The sequence below is a fragment of the Esox lucius genome, chromosome 14 (genome assembly GCF_011004845.1).
Source record: "Esox lucius isolate fEsoLuc1 chromosome 14, fEsoLuc1.pri, whole genome shotgun sequence".
NCBI lineage: Eukaryota > Metazoa > Chordata > Actinopteri > Esociformes > Esocidae > Esox > Esox lucius.
In genome coordinates, this window is record NC_047582.1 from 23,879,080 (window position 1) to 23,906,234 (window position 27,155).

Consider the following 27,155-nt stretch of genomic DNA (forward strand, 5'->3'; position numbering starts at 1 on the left):
AGACAGGGCCTTGGGCTACAGGGTTAAGACTCCTTAACAGCACGGCCTTCACACCTTCACACACACACAAACAAATGCACACATGCACACATAACACACACAGACAGGCAGACACACGCACACACACACACACACAGACACTCGCAAGGGCAATGAATACCGAATCAGTAAATCTGTGTAGTTGGGAAGTGACGATGTAATGAAGTCTTTATTCTCCAGTCGTTAAGATTTGCCTACCACGATCACCCTGAGCTCAGCTCATTTCACACCATCAATACCCAACGAGTAGCCGGGGGAAGGGTGTGTGGTCTGTGTGTGTCAGGGATGCCTATGGGGCCAGTTGTCTTGTGGAAGGCTTGATGGGCAGAACACACATTGTTAGTGAACTTGGCCCACTTTATAAGCTAATGCTGTGTTTGCTGACTTGACATTCTGTTGGAAACACATATCCCCTGCCTGTCTGACTCCGTTACGAGTCTAATACATGGCGTGGAGTATGAAGTAAACATTCTAATGTAGAGTGAGTTCCCACTACAACAAACTGTGTCACTGATGATGTGAATTAGGCCTTGACTTTACCACAATTACATTTCTCCTCCCACGCTCAGTATGGCTTCATTAACTCTGTCTGTGTGTGTGCCTGTCTGTGTGTGTCTCTCTGTCTGTGTGTGTGTGTCTTGTAGCTTCATTAAACAGATAATTTGGTGGGTTTATATTTAGCCACAGTAACATAAGGTGCTAGTGATGTGTAACAAGACAAGCTCTGGGGGTGGAGCTACACACAATCTCTCTGTTAACTTTTTGTTCTCTGTTTCCCTATCCCGCCCATCTCCCAGACTCCTCTCTGTCCAAAGCCAGCCCCTGCACCGAGCCAGGGAAACCCTGTAACCCGTGTCTGGATGCCGCCAAAGCCTGCAACCTCAACGAAACCTGCAAGAGACAACGCTCCAATTACATCGCCATCTGCAACAAGCCGTCTCAGCCTCCGCTGGCCAACCAGGAGCCGTGCAGTCGCAAACGATGTCACAAGGTGGGTGGGCACCGGTTCCCTTGGTAACGCCCCTGTCCAGAGTGCCATCAGAGGTGTGTGATGATGAGGACGATGATGATAGTGATGACAAAGAGCACACGAAGGACGTTATTATTTTTCTGTCCGTAGGCGCTGCGTCAGTTCTTTGAACGCGTGCAGTGGGAGCTGAGCTACCCTCTGTTGTTCTGCTCGTGTCCAGACCAGGCCTGTGCTGAGAGGCGGAGACAAACCATCGTTCCTGCGTGTTCCCATCAGGAGAAACACAGACCTTCTTGTCTGGACCTCCGACGAACCTGCCGCTCTGATGCGCTCTGCAGGTAACGTGCTCACACTCATACAAACACACGTACCTGTTTGTGTCTGTGTGTTTAGACCTATTTGCGTAGCGTTATGGTTTGTAAATCTGTTAACGTGATGTGACGTGCTTGAACCTGTTTGGGGAGTGTGTGTGTGTGTGTTAATCTGTTTGGTTGCTGTGTTTGTAGATCTGTTTGGTGGTGTGGTGTGCAGAGAATTTAACTTTTTTGGTTCCTTGTTTTCTTGACGGTGGTTTTTTGGCCAAGAGAAATGTTAATATGCGGTTCAGTTTTCATTGAACAGCCCTTACAAGCTTCTGCTGACATCAGCCACCTCTGGAAGAAAATGAGGATGGAATTAATAAGGATATGTATGTTTATTTTAAATAGCAAAATGAGGTATCAGTTATATCTAACCAAAAAGGACTTACAATTAGTATATTCAATATATTTGAATATAGGTAGGTGAGTGGGTAGTACAAACTACACCCTGCTGAATGAAGTAGACCACATGTGGCATACAGCATGTTTGTTTCCATGGCCAAGGAGTAACTTTAGTTCATTTGCAAGCTATTGGATTAAAATGTACTGTGCCAAAGTTAGTAAGGTGTTAAAATTAACATTTAGCATGTTGGTGGGATCAGTTAGCAACCGTTTGGGTTGGAGATTGCACGGCTTAACCATTAAGAAAACCAGTTAGCTAACTGGTTTTGTGCATATTTCTACTTCATAAATTCTGTTATTCTCTTACTGTTAGAATTGAATAGCTTGTACTTATACACTGAGTAAACTCTTGAATTTTCAAACAAAGAAAAAAAGTTTTTGGTTAGAATAAATCTGATTCCTCTGAGCACGAAGTGGGGTTCATTATGCAATGTCACCGTGGTAACTTTTCTGAATGTTACGTGACAGCTTTTTGGAGCCCGGTTACTTTTTTGAGCCATCCCAGGGGTTTGCAAGTTATCAGACAGATCAGTGGCCGTAGTGCTATCTGACAGAAGACGACGCAGGCTGCCACATGCTCATTACCTATGCAAATATGATTAATATGAAAATGAGTAGTTCCAGTGAGGGACAATCAATTAAAGAGAAAGTTTACGCAAAACAAACCACCTAATTATATCCAAATGCACAGACACAGACACACACACACACACTACCGTTCCCAAACTATCATCTTGTCTCATCTCTCCCCCCCTGCCCCCCCCCCCCCCCCCCCCCCCACTCTTCTACTCATAAAGGTGTCTTTTGTTTAAATGGGAGTTTGTGCTATATCTGACTACATTCTGTTTTCAAGGTCAGCTGTGTCAGTTATACATTTCCATATTATTATAATTCCACTGTGTACGTGTGTTTTTCCCCCTGCTAATGTAGATATTATAATGGGGTCTCTCCCCTGGGATAACTGTTAGTCTGCTTCACTGTGACTGACAAGTCAGGGTCAGAAAGAAAGAGATAGAGAGGATAGAGATGGAGAGAGAGTGTGGAGTGCAGAGTGTCAGATGGAGGGAGGGGGGAGGAGGAGTGTCAGATGGAGGGAGGGTGGAGGAGGAGTGTCAGATGGAGGGAGGGTGGAGTGCAGAGTGTCAGATGGAGGGAGGGGGGAGGAGGAGTGTCAGATGGAGGGAGGGTGGAGGAGGAGTGTCAGATGGAGGGAGGGTGGAGTGCAGAGTGTCAGATGGAGGGAGGGGGAGGAGGAGTGTCAGATGGAGGGAGGGGGGAGGAGGAGGTCTGTGTCCTCCTCGGATATGCGTGCACACTCTTTTGGCCAGTCAAGGCTGTTATGTTGGACACCAGAGTACTACATATGGAAGTTGGCTGTCAGACAGTAATTCAGGTATGTATTTCAAAAGTTCTTCTTTTGTATATGAACTCACGCACACACACACACACACACACACACAAGTAAATGGACACACGCGTAGACCTTTCATCATAGCCTATGAGTCAGACACACGTAACATCACTGCTCCTCCAAACCAAGAGCATGCCGGTCTGTCTGCTACTCCAAACCAAGGGCATGCCGGTCTGTCTGCTCCTCCAAACCAAGGGCATGCCGGTCTGTCTGCTCCTCCAAACCAAGGGCATGCCGGTCTGTCTGCTCCTCCAAACCAAGGGCATGCCGGTCTGTCTGCTCCTCCAAACCAAGGGCATGCCGGTCTGTCTGCTCCTCCAAACCAAGGGCATGCCGGTCTGTCTGCTCCTCCAAACCAAGGCCATGCCGGTCTGTCTGCTCCTCCAAACCAAGGGCATGCCGGTCTGTCCATGAATGTGTCCTCTTAAGAGGCTCCTGCAACATTGCTCATCCATCTTCGTACTCATGTACTTCGTACTCATACCCACTTCCACACCCAAACTCCCATGGAGTGACTGACCTCAGAGTGAAAGTCAACCACTCAGCACCCTGACCTGTCAGACATCATAAGTGTGTGTGGCGGTCCGAAAGACACACACACACCTACACATAGACACCCACACAACCACAGGTGGGCCCAGAAATAATATTCTTGTCACATTTTTTGTGCTCACACACTGTTCTTTCCTGCTGATAACCACATGACACACCACACTCACACACACACACACACACACACAAATGCAATTACTCCCTACAGGCTACATGAACACACATTTGATGCAATTACTCAACAGGACAAAGAGAACAAAAGGGTGAAATCCATACGGAGTGAGAGAAAGAGGGGCAAAAACCAGGTGAACCGGGTGAGACAGAGAAACAGTGACAGACTTGATGAGAGGGTGAGAACGAGACCTAGTGAGAGAGACAGTGAGAGAGACAGTAAGAGAGACAGTGAGAGAAAGACAGAGAGAGAGACAGTGAGAGAAAGACAGAGAGAGAGAGAGACAGTGAGAGAGACAGTGAGAGAAAGACAGAGAGAGAGACAGTGAGAGAAAGACACAGAGAGAGAGAAAGACAGAGAGAGAGACAGTGAGAGAAAGACAGAGAGAGAGACAGTGAAAGAGACAGTGAGAGAAAGACAGAGAGAGAGACAGTGAGAGAAAGACAGAGAGAGAGAGAGACAGTGAGAGAGACAGTCAGAGAAAGACAGAGAGAGAGAGAGACAGTGAGAGGGACAGAGAGAGAGACAGTGAGAGAAAGACAGAGAGAGAGACAGTCAGAGAAAGACAGAGAGAGAGAGACAGTGAGAGAGACAGTGAGAGAGACAGAGAGAGAGACAGAGAGAGAGAGTGAGAGAAAGACAGTGAGAGAGAGACAGTGAGAGAGACAGTGAGAGAGACAGTCAGAGAAAGACAGAGAGAGAGAGAGACACAGTGAGAGAGACAGTGAGAGAGAGTGTTGTCCTGTCCACCAAACAGCCAGTAGCCAAAAGGCCTGTTTATACAATGAGTGGGGGAGTAAAGAAAAGAGAAAAGTGGATTATTTTACAATCATTTCCATACCTCATCGATCTACACTGGAGTAGCCAATAAGGAGCGCGGGATATGGGCTTGAATTGCAGGATCTATATGTTCAGCAGCCTGACCAGCCCCATATCAGAGGCCTCCTACAGTATTTCAATTTGGATTTCGCATAATGGACATAATTGTCTGCTCATTACAGCTCGTTCAAATCAGTAGGATGTCAATTCGGAGGGGACTAGTATAATCAGAGGATTGTAGAGTTAAAAAACTTGCCTGCTTCTGCATTGGCTAATGAACAATTTTGATCTGTGGTATATTGCAGGCTGACAACTACAAAAGCAACCATGCCTGAGGCATTGCATTAGATAACGTTACCATGAACAGCATCAAAATCAGCCACCAAACTTAATCTGATTAATCTGCAAGTAGGCTAAGTAACGTATTCCACCTTATCAGAGGCGGAGCTTTATTTTGTGTGATGGGTGCAAGGCACCCATGGCAACCAATCAGAGGGGCCCATAAGAGTGAAAGCTAATCTCCGCCCCTGCACCTTGTGTAACAGAAACCCTGCCTACAATATTTGATTGACACGTTTACATAAGAAATCGAATTAGCAAGGCAGTACTGTGATTTCAATTTATTTATGGTAGTCTAAAACCATGAAGTATGACAAAGCATTGTCAATTAAACATATATTTTGGTTTTGACATGGTTTGGTTTTAACAAGTTTTTTCAAAATCAGGAAATGAACTTGCAGGAGTGATTTTCCATGTTAGTCTTTGAAATGAATTTTAAATTTGTCTGTGTTGTACTGGACAGAGTATGTAAATAAGATATTAAAAGCACTTTGCTATTTCTTTTTCAAATTGGCAGGAATTATGCATACTCCATCACGCAATGATAATGCATTATGTTCCTGGGAAATTGAGCTTTCTCTCCAAAAACATATATCCATTTAGAAAGAGCAATTGCAAAGACCATTTGTATTTTCAATTGAGTTATGTCCCTCTCAAGTTTCGATATGACTGACTCAGTATTAGGAAAAACCTTTGCAATGTATAGACAGAGGTTGCCATAGGCAGACCGAGTTCTCCAGAGAAGTGCAGCTGTGTTCAAACTGCCTTCAAAATGCCTTCAAGCTGTACTTCCTAATCTCCTGATAAATGTATGACCACATTACATTCATACTGTATGGAAGTGATTTAGCAGATACCTTCATCTAGAGATGCTTTATTTGTACCGCCCCCCCGTGGAAATCAAACCCAGATCCTTGGCACTGTACGTGAAATTCTCCACCAACAGAGCTACCCAGAGCCCAAATTAGAGGCACGTGTCATTCAGATCCAAACAGAACAGAAATAGAACACGGATAAACCCCGATACATTTTAGGCCATGACAAATGATGACATGAAAAAAGCACAAAATCTGGAGCATTATCAATATGGTAATCATAACCAAAGTGTATTTAAAAAAAAAAAATGCATATATTTATTATTGTCACGTCTTCCCATCCTCCTGCGCCCGCGTCTGGTCTGTGGCGGCTCCGGCGGTCTAGGTCACCGGGCTTCCAGCTGCCCTCGCCCCCCGTTAATCCCACCGGCCTGTTAACTGCCTTGTCAACATCATCACACCTGGTTCCCATCATCCAATCAGTGTGTGTGTATGTCTCCTCTGCCCCTCATTCTGTGTTCGTCAGTGTTACGTGTCACGTTTTACGTGTTTTTGATTCAGTGGAAGACTCCACTTGTACTCTACACATTATTTCTACATGTTTGGAATGAACCGAACTGCTGAGCTCAAGACCCTGTGCCTTGTTTCTCCCACACAATTACAACAGTTTTTTACACTTTAAGTATTTGCACAGTGTTTACAACATTATGCGTGGCTGTTAGATAGATGAACTTCATTAATCCTCAAGGGGAAATTCAATGTGCGCAGCACAAGGGATATTCTCAGTTATAGAATAAGAGATAGTCAGGATTAATAATATTATACAGCAATAAATATCACTCAAATATAAAGATACGCATTTATTATGTTAGAACAGGAAATCTAAATGGATTTATTCAAGAATATTTGTCAACACAAAAATGATATAAATCCATACTGAATCTGTTTGGATGTATCTCTACCAGCTTTGCACATCTTGGACCTGCAATTTTTTCGCCATTTTTCTTTAAAGATTGCTCAAGCGTCAAGTTGAATGGAAACTTTTGGTGAACGGTAACCTCCAACTCTTTCGAGATTATTCTTAATTTGATTTTGTTTTTAATCCAAGCACTGAGACCAAAGAGTTGTATTAAGGTCTCATCAGACCATAGAATCTTCTTCCACGTGGTCTTAGAGTCTCCCACGTCTTCTGGCCAACTGTAAGTGAGATTCGATGTGTGTTGTTTTCTTTTTGCCACTCCCATAAAGGCCACTTTTCTGAAGCATTGTTCCAGTTAGGATAGTGTCTCCTATCTCAGCCCTGGGAGAATGTAACTACTTTAGAGTTGCCAAAGGCCTTGGTGGCCTCTCTGGCTAGTGCTCTTCTTTATCGTATATTCAGTGTAGGACAGCATGACAGCCTGATCTAGACAGATTCGTTTTCCTCTCCATTTTGTTAATAGTGGACTTTACTGTTCTCTGAGGGATAGGCAAAGGAAATGGAAATGTTCTTATATCCTACCCCTGATTGGAGCTTTTGAAGAGCCTTATTCCTTTGTCTTCATAGTGTAGCTTTTTGTGGGAATTGTATTAAGTGGGACCTCCCAGAGACAGGTGTCTTTAAAAAATCATGGGAATCACATTGATTGCACACATGTGGACTCAATTAAAGTAATTAAATGACTTAAACGCAACTGGTTGCACCCCAGCTCATTCAAGTGTTTCATAGCGAAGTGGATGAATACATATGCAATCAAATATGTTCTATTCATAATTATAATCCTACTTATTTTATTTTTTCACTTTGACATTATGGACTTGTTTGTGTTGATCGGTGGCAGTAACTCTTAAGTCTTTATCCATTTCGATTTCTAGTTGTAACAAAATAAAATTTGGGCTGGGTTGGGGGGCTGGGTTTCCCGCAGGCTCCAACAGAGATCACTGTTACTGGTCGACTTAAACAGTCTGATCGCTCCAGGCACAAACACCTGAATTGCTTGGTATTGTACCGGGGAGGATGGGCTGATGGATGAAAGGACTCCTCAAAAGCCCCAGCTCACTGTAGAGAGGATAGGACGGGTTGTCTAATATAGAATTGTCCTTTCCTTCATTCTTTCAGCCACTGTTTCTAGACTGTCCAGTTTAATACCAGTAAAGCTTGTTCAGCCTCTTGGTCTCCTCTGCCTTGATACCTCCCCAACACACCACACTTAAGAACATTGCACTAGCCACCACAGGCTGACCTTTTCTGAAGAGCGCCTCAGTGTTTTGTGTCCAGTCCGGTTCGTTAAGTGCACTCCCAGGTACTTGCATGACTTCCACCTGTCACCATTCAGGGGTATCTGGTGGAGGAGGTGAAGTGTGAGTGGCTTGGCGGTTCTGTCTGAGCTCCAAGACTCCTTGGTCTTAACTGTTGTTGAGATGCAGGGTGTTATTGTCGAACCATCCCACAAAGCTCTGCACAAGATCCCTGTACTCCTGATCATTGTACTCATTGATGCGTCCCACAAGGGCGGAGTCATCAGAGAACCTCTAATGGCAGCACGTCCCAGAGTTGTACTGGAAGTCAGAGGTGTAGAGTGTGAACAGAAAAAGAGAGAAAACATTCCCCTGAGGGGCACCAATATTGCTCAACATCACCCCCTACTGCCTGCCCTGTAGACTAACATTCTTTGGTCTGCCAGGAAGATAGCATAATCCAGACCACATCGTGGTGGTCTGGCTGCACCACTGGGCCTGAATGGTGTAAATGGCACTGCAGAAATGAAACAAAACATCCTCACAGTGCACAGGGGCCTCCCCAGATGCAAGTATGCCAGGTGGAGCGGATAGATGGTGCCGTCACCCACACCGATATGAGCCTGCTAGTCAAATTGCAGGGGGTCCAAGTGGCCTTTCGCCAGGAGCCCTAGTTACTGCAGAGTCAGCCTCTCAAAGGTCTTCATGATGTACTACGTCAGCACTACTGGTCTGTAGCCACTGAGAGCACTGGGGCAGCTCTTCTCTGGCACTGGAACGATGCAGGAAGTTTTCAACAGAGTAAGAACCCACTTCAGTCGGGGAATACCTGACAGGATCAGCTCATCCGCTCTCTGTTGTCTCCCCTCCAGCTTGACTTAGTATGTCGTCTGATCTACCTTTATCCATTTGAAACTTTTGTCTGTGTAATGTTTATTTTTTTTACTCATTAGAGATTGGGAGATAGTAAGTATAAAGTACATAATTATAATCTGGTTAGGTATCTGTGTGTACACTGTAGCTCCAATGTTATGTTTAAATTATTCTTCACATCTGACTTGTGTCTGGTTGTTAAATCTGTGATAAGCGACAGATGGGAAACTTACAGGATCCTGGTCTAATTTCTCCCATCTGCCCAATTGTCATCCATGATATGATACAGGGCCTGTGAACATGATGTAGAGATTATTTTCTCATGTTAGCGTAGTGTCAAATTCATTTGGTTATTAATTTGGTAATGTGGAAAATGTGTTTATTAATAAATTATGTAAGGTAGAATGTGGCTGTATTCATGTATTTCCTTGTATAAAGGGTAAATCACGTTTTCTAGAGGCTATGAGATGTCTTGGCAACAGGGGATGCATCTTTCATACAACTATATCTGAAGGTTGTTTCAGCTGTGTTATAACAAAACCCGTTAACATTCCTCAGAGACAGTGGAAGTCTTTCAAAACCCAAAGACGATGTATTGAGAAATAACAAGTATGAACCGTGAAGATACAGGATGAATCATGGTGATTCTGATTTCAAAATATATAAGGAAGAGGTAACAGAAGAAGAAGACAAGGTTTTGCCTAGTCCAGCACGTAATTCAAAAGACATTTGTTTTAAAGTCCTAAATGTATTTTTCGTAGATAAAAAGCCAGTTATAAAAAAGAAACAGATAGAGATTAGGATCTAACATCAAATCGATGAGCAGTTGTAATCCAGCTGTAACGCTCTCTTATGTACAACTTTCTGGAACAGATAGTCTTCAGATCCCTCTCAGTGGTAAATAATTTAGTTGTCTGCATTGGTCATCCTTAGTTCCTGAACGTAGTATCAGAAAGGAGTTTTTCTTAAAGTAATCCTTAGTTTCTGAACATAGTATCAGAAAGTTTTTTTTTTCTTAAAGTAACAGTAAACATTGCTGGTTGCTGTTGGATGATCGGAGTCCATGGTAAATAATATTAGAGACCCAGTATCCTAAGGTCCTAAGGGTTTCTTAAGACTGGTAGCCAGTCGGAACACGAAGAGGGGTTCGGTTTACAGGTTGCTTTTAGAACACCTTTTGGCGGATTTATAGTTTTGGGACAGGAAGAGTTCAAGACAGTAGAAGATGGTCTCAGGTGATGTAAAATGTCTGTGCTGTGTACAGATCTATTCTTTGGCTGCAGTGTTCTGTCTGGGTTTGTGCTTTACATTAAAATAATATCCACATAGAGTTGAGAAGGCTTTGAAACCCCTTCCAAATTCTTCAGGTTTTTGATTTACAACTGTACAATTGCAACTATGAAATACCATACCCTTTGGATGGGGGGGGCACAGACATATAATTAACTTCCTACATACAAGGTCTTATTGGACACGCATTCAACAACAGTAACCATGTGATTTTCTGTCCATTTACATTCTTTTTCCGGAGGAAATTAAGAGTCATCTGGGAACTGTGAGGGCAGTCTAGTGTTTCTTCAGCTGGACCCAGCTGGGTGCTTTCTCTTATGTACCATTTGGTTTTAACTCCCCACGCTGTTACTGATAGGCGAATCTTTGTAGTAGATGGAAGGGATAATAAGGTTAAGGGGGAAGAGTGTCCCCACTTACTTCTTCTGGTCGCATCATGCCAGAAAAAGTTTTATTGTGGTTGATGTCTGACTTGGTAGTGTGAAGTTGACACTGTCTTACACAAATATTGTGCAAAAGCAGTGCAAAATGTGTGCTATCAATTACCAATATAGGAAGCTGACATCATATAGAAATGTGTGTTCTTCATGTTAATGTATAGTGTAATGTTAATGCATGGTGTGATGATAATGCATGGTGTGACGATAATGCATGGTGTGACGATAATGCATGGTGTGACGTTAATGTATGGTGTGACGATAATGCATGGTGTGACGTTAATGCATGGTGTGACGTTAATGCATGGTGTGATGATAATGCATGGTGTGACGTTAATGCATGGTGTGATGTTAATGCATGGTGTGACGTTAATGCATGGTGTGATGATAATGCATGGTGTGATGATAATGCATGGTGTGATGATAATGCATGGTGTGATGTTAATGCATGGTGTGATGACATCTCTGAAGGAGATATAGTTTGCCTCCCAAATGGCACCCTTCCATTTAGAGTGCCCTGTTTTTAACCAGGGTTCACCCTATTGTGTTAAGAGTGCCCTGTTTTTAACCAGGGTTCACCCTATTGTGTTAAGAGTGCCCTGTTTTTAACCAGGGTTCACCCTATTTTGTTATGAGTGCCCTGTCTTTAACCAGGGTTCATCCTATTCTTTAAGAAATATTCACAAAACCATCCCCACAGGACTTGTTTTGGACAGAATCGCTTTCTCTTTATGACACATTGTTTTTGACAAATTAACAAATGTGTTTCATCTTTGACTAATATAGAGCACCAACTTTGAATGTAATTCAGACTTTTTTAATGGGCAAGGAGACCCAACCATAAGACATAGCCCTCCCTGGGAGATATAGCAGAGGTCAAGTAAAGAATTCTTTCTGTTCTCTGTGTGTTGCTTATTTGTATCAATGATAGTCAAAATCGATAATTCATTTGCATGTACATCTGAAATGCATTTCATTTGCATGAGATGATTCACTATCCACAGATCTCTTTAGAAAGTAACACCCCAAAGAGAATGTGTAACCGCCCTTCTGATTCGTAGCGTCACTTATTCATGATTGATGTCTAGAATAATAAACACAAGGCGTTTCTGTTTTGTACAAAGCTTTTGTGAAGCTCAACATCTTGTATTGCTCTGGAAATATCCAATGCGTATTTCCAATATTTGATAATATTGTAAAGAGAAAAAAAATACTGATTATTTTTATTATTATTATTTATTTATTTTTGTGACTTTGTTTACATTTAATCAAACATGTTTTTTTTATCCCATGACGGGGAAATACTCACTGAGCAGAGGTTATTCTCTTCTCTCCTTTCATGCTGTCACTTTGTCAGTGTGTTTAATTCCCAATGACGCATCACCTTTGATTTGTAACGTAGGTTGAAACCATTCAGTGTCATGACTACGATTTCCCACTTTCCTCCTTTGGAGACATGTTTACACTTTCCCCTGACAGTCAAAAAGAAAAGGTGGTTTGCACATGTAATCATGAATATGGTCATTTTCTATTTGAAAGCAATCAGTGAAGTGGCAATTAGTTGACATCTGTATTATACACTTTTCAAACAGCCAAATTCTAACTGAACAAGGTATTACAAAGCATCTGTATTCTCAGGTGAGCGTGGCTTAAGCTTTCCATTATCTTTGGCTTGTATAGAATATTATACAGTATTTCATCTCATATACATTGGAGTGGACTGAATGGATAGTGTGGGAGTGGTGAGTTGACTTTGTTGGAGGTAAGACTCTTAACAGTCATGAAAGGGTAGAATGACACAAATGAATGGAATAAAACTCAAGGTTATTTACATAACCTGGTTCTCTGATATTATGATTCAGCTATTTAATATTCTGGGAAAAAACGTTTTCCTCAGATTCAAAAATGTATGTAGTGAGACAGACCAGGACACAGACCTGTGAATAGGTTGCAGCCTCACTCTACAGTACATAAACGCTATTTTCCCGGTCAAAGGCAGTTTGTGAAAATGCCTTTCAAGCAGGGATGTGCAGTTTTTTTTCGATGTAAGTAACCTTGAGTTCACTTTTATTATGTGCACTGTGATTGACTTTGGAATATGGTAATGTCTAATGTCGCAGCATGCTCTCCAAAAGCCAGGAAGTCCTAATAAAGACACCCCTCAGAAACCCAGAAATCGAGTGTCCAAAAAACACGGAAACAACCTGAAAGAACGTCATGCAGTAAGAATGCTGGTGATGGGCTAAATGTGCCATATTAAGAAATATAGAAACAAACACACATTTCTATATTTTACACATTTGCATGTGTTTTTGTGTTTGCGTTGTGTATGTGCATCAAATTGCAAATGCAGTTGGGGGTGGGATATTTAGTTAGGTAGAGCTGCTTTGATTGCACAGCCGTGTTGTATGCTGAGAGCACTGTGATTAAATATTTGAAACTAACAATGCAACTAACAATGCAGTTCAGATGTTAGCTGTCAGTCAAGGAGCACCAGGACTAAATTCAGTGTCGCCATGTCCACTGTATTGCTACACAATTGGGCTACATCTTTTTCATCATGGCCACCATAGTGTTGCTTTTGATGTATGTATTAATCATTTATGATTTGATGTATGAATAATTTCACAACACTATGCTGTTGCTAAGTGTGCTTTAGGGAGGGAAGGGCCAGCCAAGGAGCATGTGTCTAAGTAGCCCGAGCACTCTGCTTCTATAGCTATATGGCCAGCATACAAGCAAGTTGTGACAATGGATGTCACAGAGCCTTCAGAAATCGTATTAAGGGACAGAATTTGCACTTTTGATTTAGTATCCATTTTAAACCTGGTTGATAAACATGGGCTAGAGTCAGTTATGCAGACTGGACAAAGACTGGAATTGTTTGCAAATTGACTTTGAAAAAACAAGCTGAAATATCACATTTACTTAACTCAAAAGTTTGGGGTAACAGAAATGTCCTTCAAGATATTGTTTATCCTGTACAAATCTTCCACTTCACCACGACCAACGCACCCCCAAAACATCACATTTCCTCCACCATCCTTGACAGATGGAGTCAAGCACTCCTCCAGCATCTTTTCATTTGATCTGCATCTCACAAATGTTCTTTGTGATCCGAACACCTCAAACTTAGATTTGTCTGTCCATAACACTTTTTCCACTCTACCGTTGTCCAGTGTCTGTGTTCTTTTGCCCATTTTCATTTTTTCTTAAAATTTTTTGGCCAGTCTGAGATATGGCATTCTCTTTGCAATTCTGCCTTGAAGGCTAGCATCCCGGAGTTGCCTCTTCATTGTTAACTTTGAGATGGGTGTTTTGTAGGTACTATTAAGCTGCCTGTTGAGGATCTGTGAGTTGTCTGTTTCTTAAAGTAGACTCTCTAATGTATTTGTCCTCTTGCTGAGTTGGGTTAGAAAGTAGCACACAGCGTTGTACAAGATCTTCATTTTCTTGGCAGTTTTTAGCATTGAATAGCCTTAATTTCTCAGAACATGAAAAGACTGACAAGTTTCAGAAGAAAGTTCTTAGTTTCTGGCCATTTTTAGATATCAAACTCACAAATGCTGATTTTCCAGATATTGAACTCGTCATAAGAAGGCCAGTTGTATTGCTTTTTTAATTGGCACAGCAGTTTTCAGCTAACATAATGGCCAAAGGGTTTTCTAATAATCAATTAGCCTTTTAAAATGATAAACTTGGATTAGGAAACACAACATGCCATTGGAACACGGGACTGATGGTTTCTGATAGTGGACTTCTGTATGTCTATTTAGATATTCCATAAAAAATATGCTTGTTTTTAGCTACAATAGTCATTTACATTTTGATGTTATTTTAATGGAGTAAAATGTTTCCCTTTTATCAAAAACGAGGACATTTCTGAGTGACCCCAACGTTTGAACGGTAGCATATGTATTTAGTGTATGTATTTAGTGTATGTATTTAAATGTCATTGACTGGACATGGAAGAGCTCAGAGACAGGATTTATGTTCTTTGCAGAGATCTGGGGAAAATGTCTGGGAATGAGATTAAGTATTTACTAATCACTCTGGCTAGTTGATGTTTTTGTTTTTAGGTTGTGTGCTATTGATGGAGAAAGAGAGAGACTACATATGTTAAACATTTACATAAATAAAACATTCAAAGGAATTTTGCGGCTTTAACCAAGGATTTTTGCATATAGCTCCTCGACAGCTCAGATTGGCTGTTCTGCACAGATCTATGTAGCATTCAAGACTGACACTCTTCTCTGCTAAACAAAATCCCAAAATCTCAGTGAAGTTTAATTTTGTGGGCCTGCACGGTCCAGCACTTCTTCTGTATGGAAGTCCTGGAGGACCAGCGCAGCCACGCACACATTGAGCTTACAGGGAACACAGTTGTTTGGTATAACTACCAATTAAAAAATGGCCATTGCTAATTGTCAAGTTCTTGAAATTACAGAATAAAAACTGCTGATGCACAAAGATGGGTAAGAGAGGGGAGAAGAAGAGGTCTCAGGGGGATGACTAATGGCAGTTTGCTTTCCACTCCAAGCGTCAGGAAGACCGGGGGGATAACTGACATGTTGACATCGGCCCCTGGCTAATGACCTGTGACGCTGCCAGAGGAGGGGGCCTGAGGAAAGACAGAGGAGGGGGCCTGAGGAAAGACCGATGAGGAAAGACAGACATTTTAGGGGATTTTTTTCCTCAAATGAGCAGGGGTGTGTACTGTACGTAGAATAAATGGTTATAATCTAACCTTTCCGGGACTCCGAAGTGTCGCCAGAGTGCAGGTGAAAGGGCGAAATTAGACCTAAAAAGAGTGGAGAGGGCGAGGAACCCGAGGATATGTTCACATACTCTTACTCATGTCCATAAGGTTAAAAAATACATGGTATCCCTTAATGGGGGTTAGGAGGACAAAACCCTGCTAAGATTTAAGCATGCTTGGTGTTACGAACACTGTGGCTCTAGCAGTCTTGGGTGGATGGTACAGAGACCTGTAACATAAAACTCATGCAAATTAGTGTAGTGTAAAGGAACAGTGAGAATAAACAACACAGACAACCAAAGCTACCGTCAAACATAAAACGTTTATTATAAACACAAGGTAAAGGGGTTAGGGAAAAGGGACTGAGCTGGACCCAAGAAATGAAATAATATAGTCCAAACATCCCTGAACTGAACTTGCCTGCCTCAAGAACCACTTGGCTGACTATTAACCAATAATAAAATACAGAGGATGGTCCGCTCAGTTCTAACTAGTGTTGTTAGACAAAGTTTTCCTACAGGTTGTGTATGCCCAAGGGCGACTTGCTAAAAAAAAAGGGACACAGGGACAAACAGAAACACACAGATTTAACAAGAACTAAACAGCAAACAGTAACAATTGACTAGACAACACCAAACAAAAGCCACAGCAATACATACTGCCATGAAACAGGACAAAGTGAGATGTATGTGCTAAACTGAGAGATATACATATGAAAGTGTCTGTCTATCAAATGGGTCTGTGTCCATGTGGGGGGAAGCAAAAGAGTCTCTCTGGGAGAAGCAACTGACTGGGTTTTTAAACCAGGGATGTGTGATGCGATTGGGTAATGGAAAAAGGAACAGGTGGTGCAAGTAGGAGGGGTGTCCACTGATTGGTCCACCTCAGCAGTCAGGCGATGCACTCATGACTGCCAGGTGGGAAACACCAACGAGCACAATCAGGAACATAAAGGACACTTGGTAAAACAGCAGGAGGGGAAAAGCACAAACGCACATACAGGGTACCTGCATGCGTAACACTTGGTCACTGGTTTGGCCTTGTTCGATGGCCTTGTCTGAGAGCTGGCTAAATGTTGTTTTGCTGGGGACTGAAGTCCCACTATGCAGATTGTTGGCTCTTCCTACCATTGGGTTTGGTGTTTAAGTATATGACTAGGATCAACATTAGCTGCAGCCAATACAATGGCTACTCTTCAGTTTTGAATGAATAAAACGGCTCAGGCTTTGTTGCATATCATGTCTAGGTTTGCACATTTTGTCCACAAAAAAGTAATTTAACCAACATTATTAATGTGAAATGGCTTGTCTAAGAAATCTGTCCCCAGGAAAACAGCTCAACAAACACCCCAATTGATTGTTTTATTGGGACACAAACGTTATCCTACCTAGACTACAAAAACCAAGTGCAAAAAACAGAGCTGGAATCTCTGTTTTTGGAGTCACACGCTGTCTTCCAGCTGCAGTAATAAGGGCAGCAAAACTTGTGTCAAAACTTGTCTTCTGTATTCTATTGAATAGCTGAATTTATGTAGGGTGAGGGAATACCTTGGCAACTATTAAGGAAGTAGTAGTCTCCATATTTACAATAGGAGAGACAGCATTAAACGCTAAATGCTAGGCTAGTCAAAGTTTGCGTAAGCACTTACATTTTTATTGGCTTGTCTGAGACTCTCCACGCAGGATTGTTGACATCAGTCAAAGGAAAATAGAGAATTTTGTGTGTGCAATGTACAGACACTTGGTAATGTTCCAACACAAATATCAAGTGCAAAAATCCAGGGGGGCTTGATCAAATATCGGGAGGTGGGGTCTCAAGCTATTGATATTTGCATGTTTACACAACAAAATAATCTATAATCTAGTGTTCTTCGAAATGTCTCGGAAAATGTATTGTAATGTAAATTAGCCCTATGTTGTTAGACAAGGACTTAAGTAGCACATCCAGTGTCTTTTTCGCTATGCAAGCACATCTTGGTTTGAAGGCTTAAATAATGTACAAAAACAAGCTTCAGGTTGCCCATAACAAATGTATTATGATTGCATTCAATCTGTGCCCGCATGCTCACATTGGTATGAACCAGTTTCAGGGCCTGAAGTTTCAAGAGTCAAGGGTCACACCGACCATCGGGCAGCTCATACATTTGTATGACTGCTTTTGCCATGTGTTGATTCAGAAGCCTGGTAGGAAAATATACTTTTTTAAATTCATGAGCCTCAAAGTGGAATAGCCTGCCTCTGTCTGTTAAAAGTATTCCCACTGAGTGGCTTTAAAATGAAAGTGACATCTTAATGGATGGTGTGCCTCTGTGAGCAGTTCCTGTGAGCCCAATGATGATGTCCAAATATTGTTACTCGTTTATAGGTTGCATATGTTTTTTTGAATATGGAACCAAATGTATCTGTCATTTTACCCTCTGTTTTTGTGGTAGGAACACATGCCAATATTGCCATATGCCAAGAGGAGCACAATGGAAATAAGCAATTGAAATATAATGTTTTAATCCTCCAGATTATTAATCAAGTGCATAATTCTGTATGTGTAATTTTTTATTTTATTTGCATTCAATCTCCAGGCCTTGTCTGTCTCATAAAATACATTTGTTTCCCCATTGTAAAGAATAAGTAATATAAAACAAATGCATTGTAATAGCTTGGTTTTAAAAGGTGTAATGCTAGTATTGTTTTGTTTAGATAGTGGATAGACAATGCACTTTGTAGACAAACAATGGAAACTGATTTCTATTCGATTTTAAACCTCTGCTTAGATGAGACTCTGCAACTACTGGTTGATTTCATATCCCAAAAACATTCCCCAACAGTCAACAGAAATGACTATGTCAACAAAATACACAGCATTGTAATTGGTCTGTAACACCTAGCTAATCCATGATTGTGGCTCAGTGAATGTAGAATTGGGTCCCAGCACCAATATATATACAAATTATTGCGATCTACATGGAGCAAACCATGTGCCATGTGTTTAGTTAGGAGGCACATTAGCCGAACCATTTTAGTTGTTGGCTACAGTGGGATTAACAGCCCCTCCTCCGACACACTGGCTTTGAAGACGTGTACCTACTGTATCACCAACTGTTTGTAATGTTCATGAAGAACATGGATCTGATAATTAATTCCATCAAGGTGCAGTAGTTAATTAAATACATACATTTTTGAATATTATCTATGGCCACAGCTTTGTGGAATCAGAATTTAGCCTACCTCTTCTCAACACTCAGACTTGAGAGCTAATTGTTTTGTAAGCTGCTGCATTTCGTAAACGAAGCATGTTTGTCTTATTTCCCCGGTGGCAGGCAGGTCATTCCACCAAGAGAGGTTCATAATCTAGTCCCTTTGCTGCCTCAACTAGAACTTGTTTTACATATGAATATAAAATGTATGAATAAATCATAATTTTTGTATGCCTTGCAATCACAAATATGCACTATGTTAAACCTTTTTTCATAAGTCTGTCACAAATAACTCCAATCAGCCCCGTGTGGTTAACGAGAGTCATAACTTTCGAGTTTTTAGTTTGTCATTTTCTGTTAAGGGGTCCTGCATGCTCTGGGCATTACTGAATTACATGAACAATATTTTGTCGAAAGTGTTGTTCTTTTGACCGAAAAGTCAGTAAAAGCAACAAAACTTTTCTTCAATAATTTCCTTCAACATAGAAGGAAAACCCAAGTTGATACACATACATTCAGGCATATTTCTGTGGGTGAATTCTAATATTTGTATTCAATTATTTAATATGGTAATACATGTCAATGACAAAGGGTGCTCCATTTAAAGTAAAATTTGAAAAAAAGTATTTTATTACTAAACCTAAGAAAACATTTCATTATTTAGCAACTTGGAGACCTATAATTGCTAACCAATGAGTGACTATATATAGGAATTTATTTCCAAGCAAAAATATATTATAAATAGAATTCTGTTTCATAATGGTTTTTCGCACAATTTGAGAGCAGAAAGCTCTCATCTAAAATGTGCCTTAACATTTAAAATATGTTACTATTAGAACCACAAAAGACTATATAAGAATATTCATACCTGAATATTGTGTTTCACTTTGGTTACACAGTGGCAACTTTGCATATACCTGATGTCATTTTAATGGAGACCCAACCAGAAGATAATACCACTCCCAGAGAGACTGAAGATATCAAGCAAATAATGCTCTACTCTCTGTATTGCTTGTTTGACTGTCTAGAAATATCTATGGAAGTGTCTGTCTTTAAAGAGCATATAGCCAAAGCAAGACAGTGTAACGCACTCTCTCATACGCACCTTCATTCACAATACAATACAAGCCAGTTTCTTGTGTCTAGAGCAATATGTGAATGTGAAGCATTTTGTGTGCTACATTCCCTCATCCCTGGCTTTTATAGGAGTCGATTATATTCCCTCTCAAATTAATTGGATTGGGCTGTAAGAATGAATGGTGTAGGAGTGGAGAGTTGACTCTCTTAGGGTTAAGACTCTTCAACAGTCATCCTGAGTGAAGTGGAGAATGACTCAGATGAATATATTAGAAAAGATGATACCATAAAAGATGATAACGTTAGAAGGCTAACTATGCAGACTCCTTACCTTGTCGCTTTGAAACTCACACTTATGAAGCGTTTACAGCCAAGTGAGAAATGGGAATTTATCACATATGACTGGGACAGAACTTTAAGCCTCATATGACTGGGACAGAACTCTAAGCCTCATATGACTGGGACAGAACTTTAAGCCTCATATGACTGGGACAGAACTCTAAGCCTCATATGACTGGGACAGAACTCTAAGCCTCATATGACTGGGACAGAACTCTAAGCCTCATATGACTGGGACAGAACTTTAAGCCTCATATGACTGGGACAGAACGCTAAGCCTCATATGACTGGGACAGAACTCTAAGCCTCATATGACTGGGACAGAAATCAAAGCCTCCAGTTGAACTCTCAGTGAGTTCAATGCTCATGAATGTTTCCAGCTGGTTTTCATGACTCAGCATCATGCTGCACTACTGTGTGAGTTGAAACTACAATAGGAAACTAAAACATTTTCCAACTAGCTACCTGGATGCAGTAAATCAAGTGTCGTGTTTAGCGAATGGTCAAGTTGTAAATGCCAGCGTTTCCCATTTTAAACTAGTATGCAAATGCAGCTTTAATGAGAAATTTAAACAGTTCACAGGCTGTTTCAGAGCTGGCGACTGACAGACATTCCATCCTCTTCTGGGTTCGCACATGCTTTATCAGTAATGTATTTTCAGATATTCAGATGAGTGGTGGGTCAGTAGGTACAGGTAGGAACATGTGAGTTAGAGAGGGAGGATTCCTCAGATTCATCAGGATACCAGACCAACTGACCACAGACCCCCAGGACACACCCAGGACACAGACTATTACAGACACAGACAGGACACAGTCTATTACAGACCCCTAAGACACAGACAGGAAACAGACTATTACAGACCCCAAGGACTCAGACTATTACAGACCCCAAGGACTCAGACTATTACAGACCCCAAGGACACAGTTAGGACACAAACTATTACAGACCCCAAGGACACAGACAGGACACAGGCAGGATACAGACTATTACAGACCACCTGGACACAGACTATTGCAGACCCCCAGGACACAGACAGGACACAGACTATTACAGACCCCAAGGACACAGACAGGACACAGACTATTACAGACCCACAAGACACAGACAGGACACAGATAGGACACAGTCTATTACAGACCACCTGGACACAGACAGGACACAGATAGGACACAGTCTATTACAGACCCAGAGGACACAGACAGGACACAGACTATTACAGACCCACAGGACACAGACAGGACACAGACAGGACACAGACTATTACAGACCCACAGGACACAGACAGGACACAGTCTATTACAGACCCAGAGGACACAGACAGGACACAGACTATTACAGACCCCAAGGACACAGACAGGACACAGACTATTACAGACCCCAAGGACTCAAACTATTACAGACCCCAAGGACACAGTTAGGACACAAACTATTACAGACCCCAAGGACACAGACAGGACACAGGCAGGATACAGACTATTACAGACCACATGGACACAGACTATTGCAGACCCCCAGGACACAGACAGGACACAGACTATTACAGACCCCAAGGACACAGACAGGACACAGACTATTACAGACACCAAGGACACAAAAAGGACACAGACTATAACAGACCCCAAGGACACAGACTATTGCAGACTCCCACGACACAGACAGGACACAGACTATTACAGACCACTAGGATGTAGACTATTACAGTGTGGATGCTGAGAACTCAAACTGAGATCTGGAAGTGCTGTGGCCCCGTCCAAAGACAAGCCAATCAGGCAGGAAATATCGCCACCAACTTTGTTAAGAAAACCAAACTTATTTGTCACTGTCCTCAAGTAACTTTGGATTTCATTCTAAAGTTAACATGTTATGATTAAAATCTAAAATGTGTTTGTGTGTGTGTTCATGTAGGTCAAGGCTGGCTGATTTCCATACAAACTGTCAGATGACTGGTCATTCCATGACCAGCTGTCCCCATGATAACTACCATGGCTGCCTAATGGCCTACGTAGGTCTCATTGGTGAGTACACACACACACACACACACACACACACACAAATACACACCATATTGCTGGATGTTTTTTATCCAATCAGACGCATGGTTCTGAGTACTGTCTACTTTCCCCCACTTTCCCTCCCTCCCATCCCCTTTCCCTCATCCTCCCTCCCATCTCACTTCCCTCATCCTCCCTCCCTCCCTCCCATCCCCTTTCCCTCATCCTCCCTCCCATCCCCTTTCCCTCATCCTCCCTCCCATCCCCTTTCCCTCATCCTCCCTCCCATCCCCTTTCCCTCATCCTCCCTCCCATCTCCCTTCCCTCATCCTCCCTCCCATCCCCCTTCCCTCATCCTCCCTCCCATCCCCCTTCCCTCGTCCTCCCTCCCATCCCCCTTCCCTCATCCTCCCTCCCATCCCCATTCCCTCATCCTCCCTCCAGGGTCTGATGTGACTCCTAACTACATGGACAGCAGTCCCAGTAACAGCACCATCTCTCCCTGGTGCTCCTGTAGAGGGACAGGCAACCAGGAACAGGAGTGTGACGCATTCCTCAGAGACTTCACACACAACACCTGTCTTAGTGAGTAGAGTGCCAGTGTGTGTGTGTCTGTGTACGTGTGTCTGTCCGTCCCTAGGTGTTTTTCTTTAAATAACAGTGACCTAGCTACAAGATCTGCACTGCATTTTGTCTTTCTCTTAAAGTCACAGCACTCTCTTTTTCTGGGTCTGTCATTGCAGAAAATGCCATCCAGGCTTTTGGATATGGTTCAGAGGGGAGTGTACTTCCTGTTACAGAGGCTTTGATCACACCCTTTCCACCCATCCAGCCACCACTCAACTCTAAGCCCGCCCCCTCTCTTCAAGCCAATGATATTAAGCCTCTGGACAGTGCATGTGTCTTCTCAACCTGTGCTAACCTGAAGGTGTGTGTGTTCTTGTAGTGCATTTTTTTGGGAGGGACAAAATCCCTCAAGTCTTCAACGGTATACAAGGTAATACTGAGAAGTAGAACCTTTTGTTAGGAGCGGCTATATTTGGCATAGTGTTATTTTAGTAGTATAAGCAAGGCAAAGGTCATGGTTTTGGTTAGGATCAGGGGTTAGGTTTAATAGATCGGGTTAATGTTTGAGCTTTTGTCAATGTAAATATCCAGTTATTCTCCAAAGGGTCCTTTCAACAAATGCTCTTTAGGGTTAGGGCTCCTCAATAGGGACAGCGGTTCATATGATGCATTTACTTTCATAGCGAATAGGGGACGTCATGTATGAAATATTGAATCATCTGATACTTGACCGACGAGGAAATCTCTTGACTTGGTGTTCCATTTCTAATCCTGACTGGGCTGGAAGGTGGGCGGAGGATGTACACACGGTCAGCTCACGCCGGGGTAGTTCCTAGAGACGGATCGAATTATTCACGCTCTGTGTATGTGTACACGTATATGGATGTGTGTGTGTGTGTGTGTGTTTAATGATGAAAGCTAGTTGTTTTTCCCTTAGTTCTCTGTTCTCTATTCTCCGTATTTTCTGGCCATGACAAGGGCTCTTTCTCTGTTGAGAGGAGATACGATCTGATTGGCTCTCCCACCCAGGTGGCGGGTGGGGAAATGCTAATGAGACTCAGAGAGGGGCTGATGGAAGAGGTAGATAACTGGAAATGCTGGAGGCAGAGAGAGAAACAGAGAGAGAGACAGTGTGTGCGTGTGTGTGTGTGTGTGTGTGTGTGTGTGTGTGTGTGTGTGTGTGTGCGTGTGTGTGAGTGTGTGTGTTGCTCCTTATGCCGTGTGTATGTTGATGCTTCATTATGTTTTTTTATAGGATGAAGGACAAAAGTGCATTCCCTCCAATGAATTTGAGTGTGAAGAGGTGAGTGTGAATATCTGTACATTAAATGTGTGTGTGCGTCTCTTTGACAGAAACCAGAACAGGTTGCATGAAGGCAGTAGTCCTCAATCTTTCCTCCTCCGCTGTCGCACTCCGTCCATTTCTCTCTCCTCCTCCACATTCTCTCCATCTGTCAGATCTGGTTTACTCTTCTCTGCATCTCATCTACTCTGTCCATCCATCTTTAACTGTCTTCATCACTCTGTCCACCCATCCATTTATTCACTCATAACTCAACCCTGTCTTCCCTCTCTTTTTCTCATATTCTATCTCTCCTCAGAACACATTTACATCGTATGACTAATGTTCTTTCCCTCTTGTTTTCTCACTCCCTTTCCCGGTTCCCATTCTCTCCTCCCTTCCTGTCTTTCAGGCGTTACTGGCCCAGGGTTCTGTAGACTCAGAGGAAGAGGAGGATCGAGCCCCGCGTTCAGCAGCTGCCCCTGGATCTCTGGGTTTGAAAGAGTGTGTGAGTGTTTGTGTGTCAATGTGGGGGCTTCTGATCCATGCCCTGTAGCCCCCACGGACTCACACAAAATCCTGCCTCCTGACTCCCTGACGCCACCCACAGGATGTTCTGTGACATCACATCCACCACTACCATTTCAACTACAACCAAAATAACATCAACAGAAGAACAGAGAAGAGCAGAGTAGAAAGGGCAGAGGTAATGAAGGAAAGAGAGACGAGGAGAGCTAACTGAGAGAAGAGACAGTGGATCTCATTCCTTCACACAGAGATGGACAAACAGAGAGAGATAACGATAGGACGACAGAGACGTGTGGATTGAATTGAGATCAGCGGGTTTTTTGATAGATCCCCAGGGAGACAGGAGCCTCTACACAGGCCATGCCCCACTGTATTCCCCTTAACCCTGAAGACAAAGTTCTGCACTGTAACAATGACTCTTCCTGTGTACCTGAGCGCTAAGACACTTTAACTGAGATAGAGCTCCCACAGAGCTGAGATAGAGCTCAGACAGAGCTGAGATAGAGCAGAGATTGAGCTCAGAGTGAGCTTGTAAGGTGTGCCAACAACATACGCACTTGCAGGATAATCTGATGGGACACTGCACCCCCAGAAATTCATGCTCATATGTATTTTAAAATATGCAGTAAGCCTCAAGTGTGAAGAATGGGACAGAGCAACTCGTGGACTAACCTGCCGGAGCCCCTGACTCTGATTGGATGGACTCTGTTTACATTGGACAGGACTCTACTGTAATTGGAGCAGAAAGTCTAGGAAGGCGGAACGGTTCCTCTGTCTCTCACCTCAGTAACACACCCATCACTACATCATCACACACACACTCACACATTTACCCAAACACCTCAAGGACACTTTTCCCCCTTACCCCCTTTGGTTCTCACTGCCTGGTAGACAGGGTTAGCGTGCAAAACATACACACACCCACACGCATGCACACATACATACACACACACACACACACAAAAGCCTCGTCAAGGACACCGAGGAGACTTCGTGAAGACTTCGTGCAGACTTTGGCGGACTTCAGCAGACACTATTGTTGGTTGAAGTGATTTTCTATCACAGTTGTGTTGTTAAAAACTGTGAAAGGAAAATAGACTCAATGTAAAAATATTTAAAAAGTCTCATTGCGTAACTGTATGCGGCAGTGTGAGTGTATAAACTTGTATTATATATTTGTGTATGTGTGTGTATATGTGTGTGTGCATCTGTTTATGTGAGTATGAATGTGTGTGAGTGTGTGTGTGTGTGTGTGTGTATACTGTAAACCGTTTGTATAATACTTGAGACTCTGTGGAGTATTTTTCTATGTTGGAAAGTGAGGTGAGTGGCGATCCGGAACACGGACAGAGACGTGACACACACGTGTTTTATGTAACACGTCTGTTGTTATGGAAACTGGCGGTGCAAACACTTGTCATGTCAGGTCGTACTGTGCTTGTCATCTTTTATTTTCCTGTCGTGGGAGAAAAGAGAGGAGGTGGGGGGAGATAAGAGAGGAGGTGGGGGGAGATTAGAGAGGAGGTGGGGGGAGATAAGCAATGGACAGAAAATGAGCGGAACCTAACTGGAGGAGAAACTAGTGGAGGACCCGTAAATGTAACCTTACTCCAAATGAATTCACTTTTCACTCTGTGTATTCTGAAACAGAACCTACGGAAGAAGTCATTTTGTTTCAGCCAACTATTCATTTGGAGGTGTCAACTGAGTCAACCAAGATGCTGATCATGACTGAATTCCCTAACAATTCCAGCACCTTTTCCCATGAAGGAACAATGAATAAGGGTGGCTGAACCATAACGGCCTACTTGCAAAATAATTTATAAATTGATAGCAGTTTACACAAATATTTGCAGAATTGGTACATATACAGTGGATAGAAAAAGTCTACACACCCCTGTTAAAATGCCAGGTTCTTGTGATGTAAAAGAATGAGACAAAGGGAGATCATGTCAGTAGTTTTTCCACCTTTAATGTGACCTATAAAGTGAACAATTCAAAAAAAACAAATTGAAATCTTTGAGAAAAAAAACCTCACAATAACCTGGTTGCATATGTGTGCACACCCTTAAACTATTACTTTGTTGAAGCACCTTTTGATTTTATTACAGCACTCAGTCTTTTTGGGTAGGAGTCTATTAGCATGGCACATTGTGATGGCAATTTCTAAAGTCCAATCTATTTACGAAAATGGTAGGTAAGACAGAGGAAAACTCAAATGCACAATAAACAGTTTTATTCTTGCAAGGAGAGAATACACAGGTTACAAAGTAACAATGAATAATCTCTAAATCAGTATAGGAAATGCATCAGTATATAAGGAGGGAAAAAGGGGGTGTGGTAAGATGCTGCCCCTCTGTCCCATGTCAACCAAACACACCCTTTGTTCTATCACATGTCCTGGGCTTGACACAAGGGACATGGTGTCTTCCCTCATGTGGTTAACTTTCTCAACCCTTAAGGGGGAATTAAAGCATCTTAGCAACCTACTGATAGGTAGATGATTAACCCTAAAGTTACTCGTGGCCAATCAAGAATGCCCCCTAGGACAAAACCCAGATCCCCTCTCCCACACTCCTCTATGCATTTAAACATTGGGATTCAGTCCTTCACTCAGAATATATTTTATCAGGTTACAGAAATTTCCCTAACAACATCTTGACATGGCAATATTTGCCCACTCTTTTTTTGCAAAAGCACTCCAAATCTGTCAGATTGCAAGG

General features: G+C 42.4%; 1 protein-coding gene across 2 annotated transcripts in view; it reads left to right on the top strand.

The window, feature by feature from the left end:
* Window positions 1–26,294, top strand: part of gfra2b (GDNF family receptor alpha 2b) — a 56,967-nt gene extending 30,673 nt beyond the window's left edge. For both annotated transcript variants that reach the window (XM_020053156.3, XM_034296782.1), the window contains 7 exons: window positions 837–1,030; window positions 1,160–1,347; window positions 21,970–22,079; window positions 22,500–22,640; window positions 22,799–22,983; window positions 23,878–23,925; window positions 24,317–26,294. In XM_020053156.3, the coding sequence (XP_019908715.2) occupies window positions 837–1,030; window positions 1,160–1,347; window positions 21,970–22,079; window positions 22,500–22,640; window positions 22,799–22,983; window positions 23,878–23,925; window positions 24,317–24,460 (1,010 nt within the window). In that variant the 3' untranslated portion in view covers window positions 24,461–26,294. The remainder of the gene's footprint in view (window positions 1–836; window positions 1,031–1,159; window positions 1,348–21,969; window positions 22,080–22,499; window positions 22,641–22,798; window positions 22,984–23,877; window positions 23,926–24,316) is intronic.
* The last annotated feature ends 861 nt before the right edge of the window (window positions 26,295–27,155 follow it).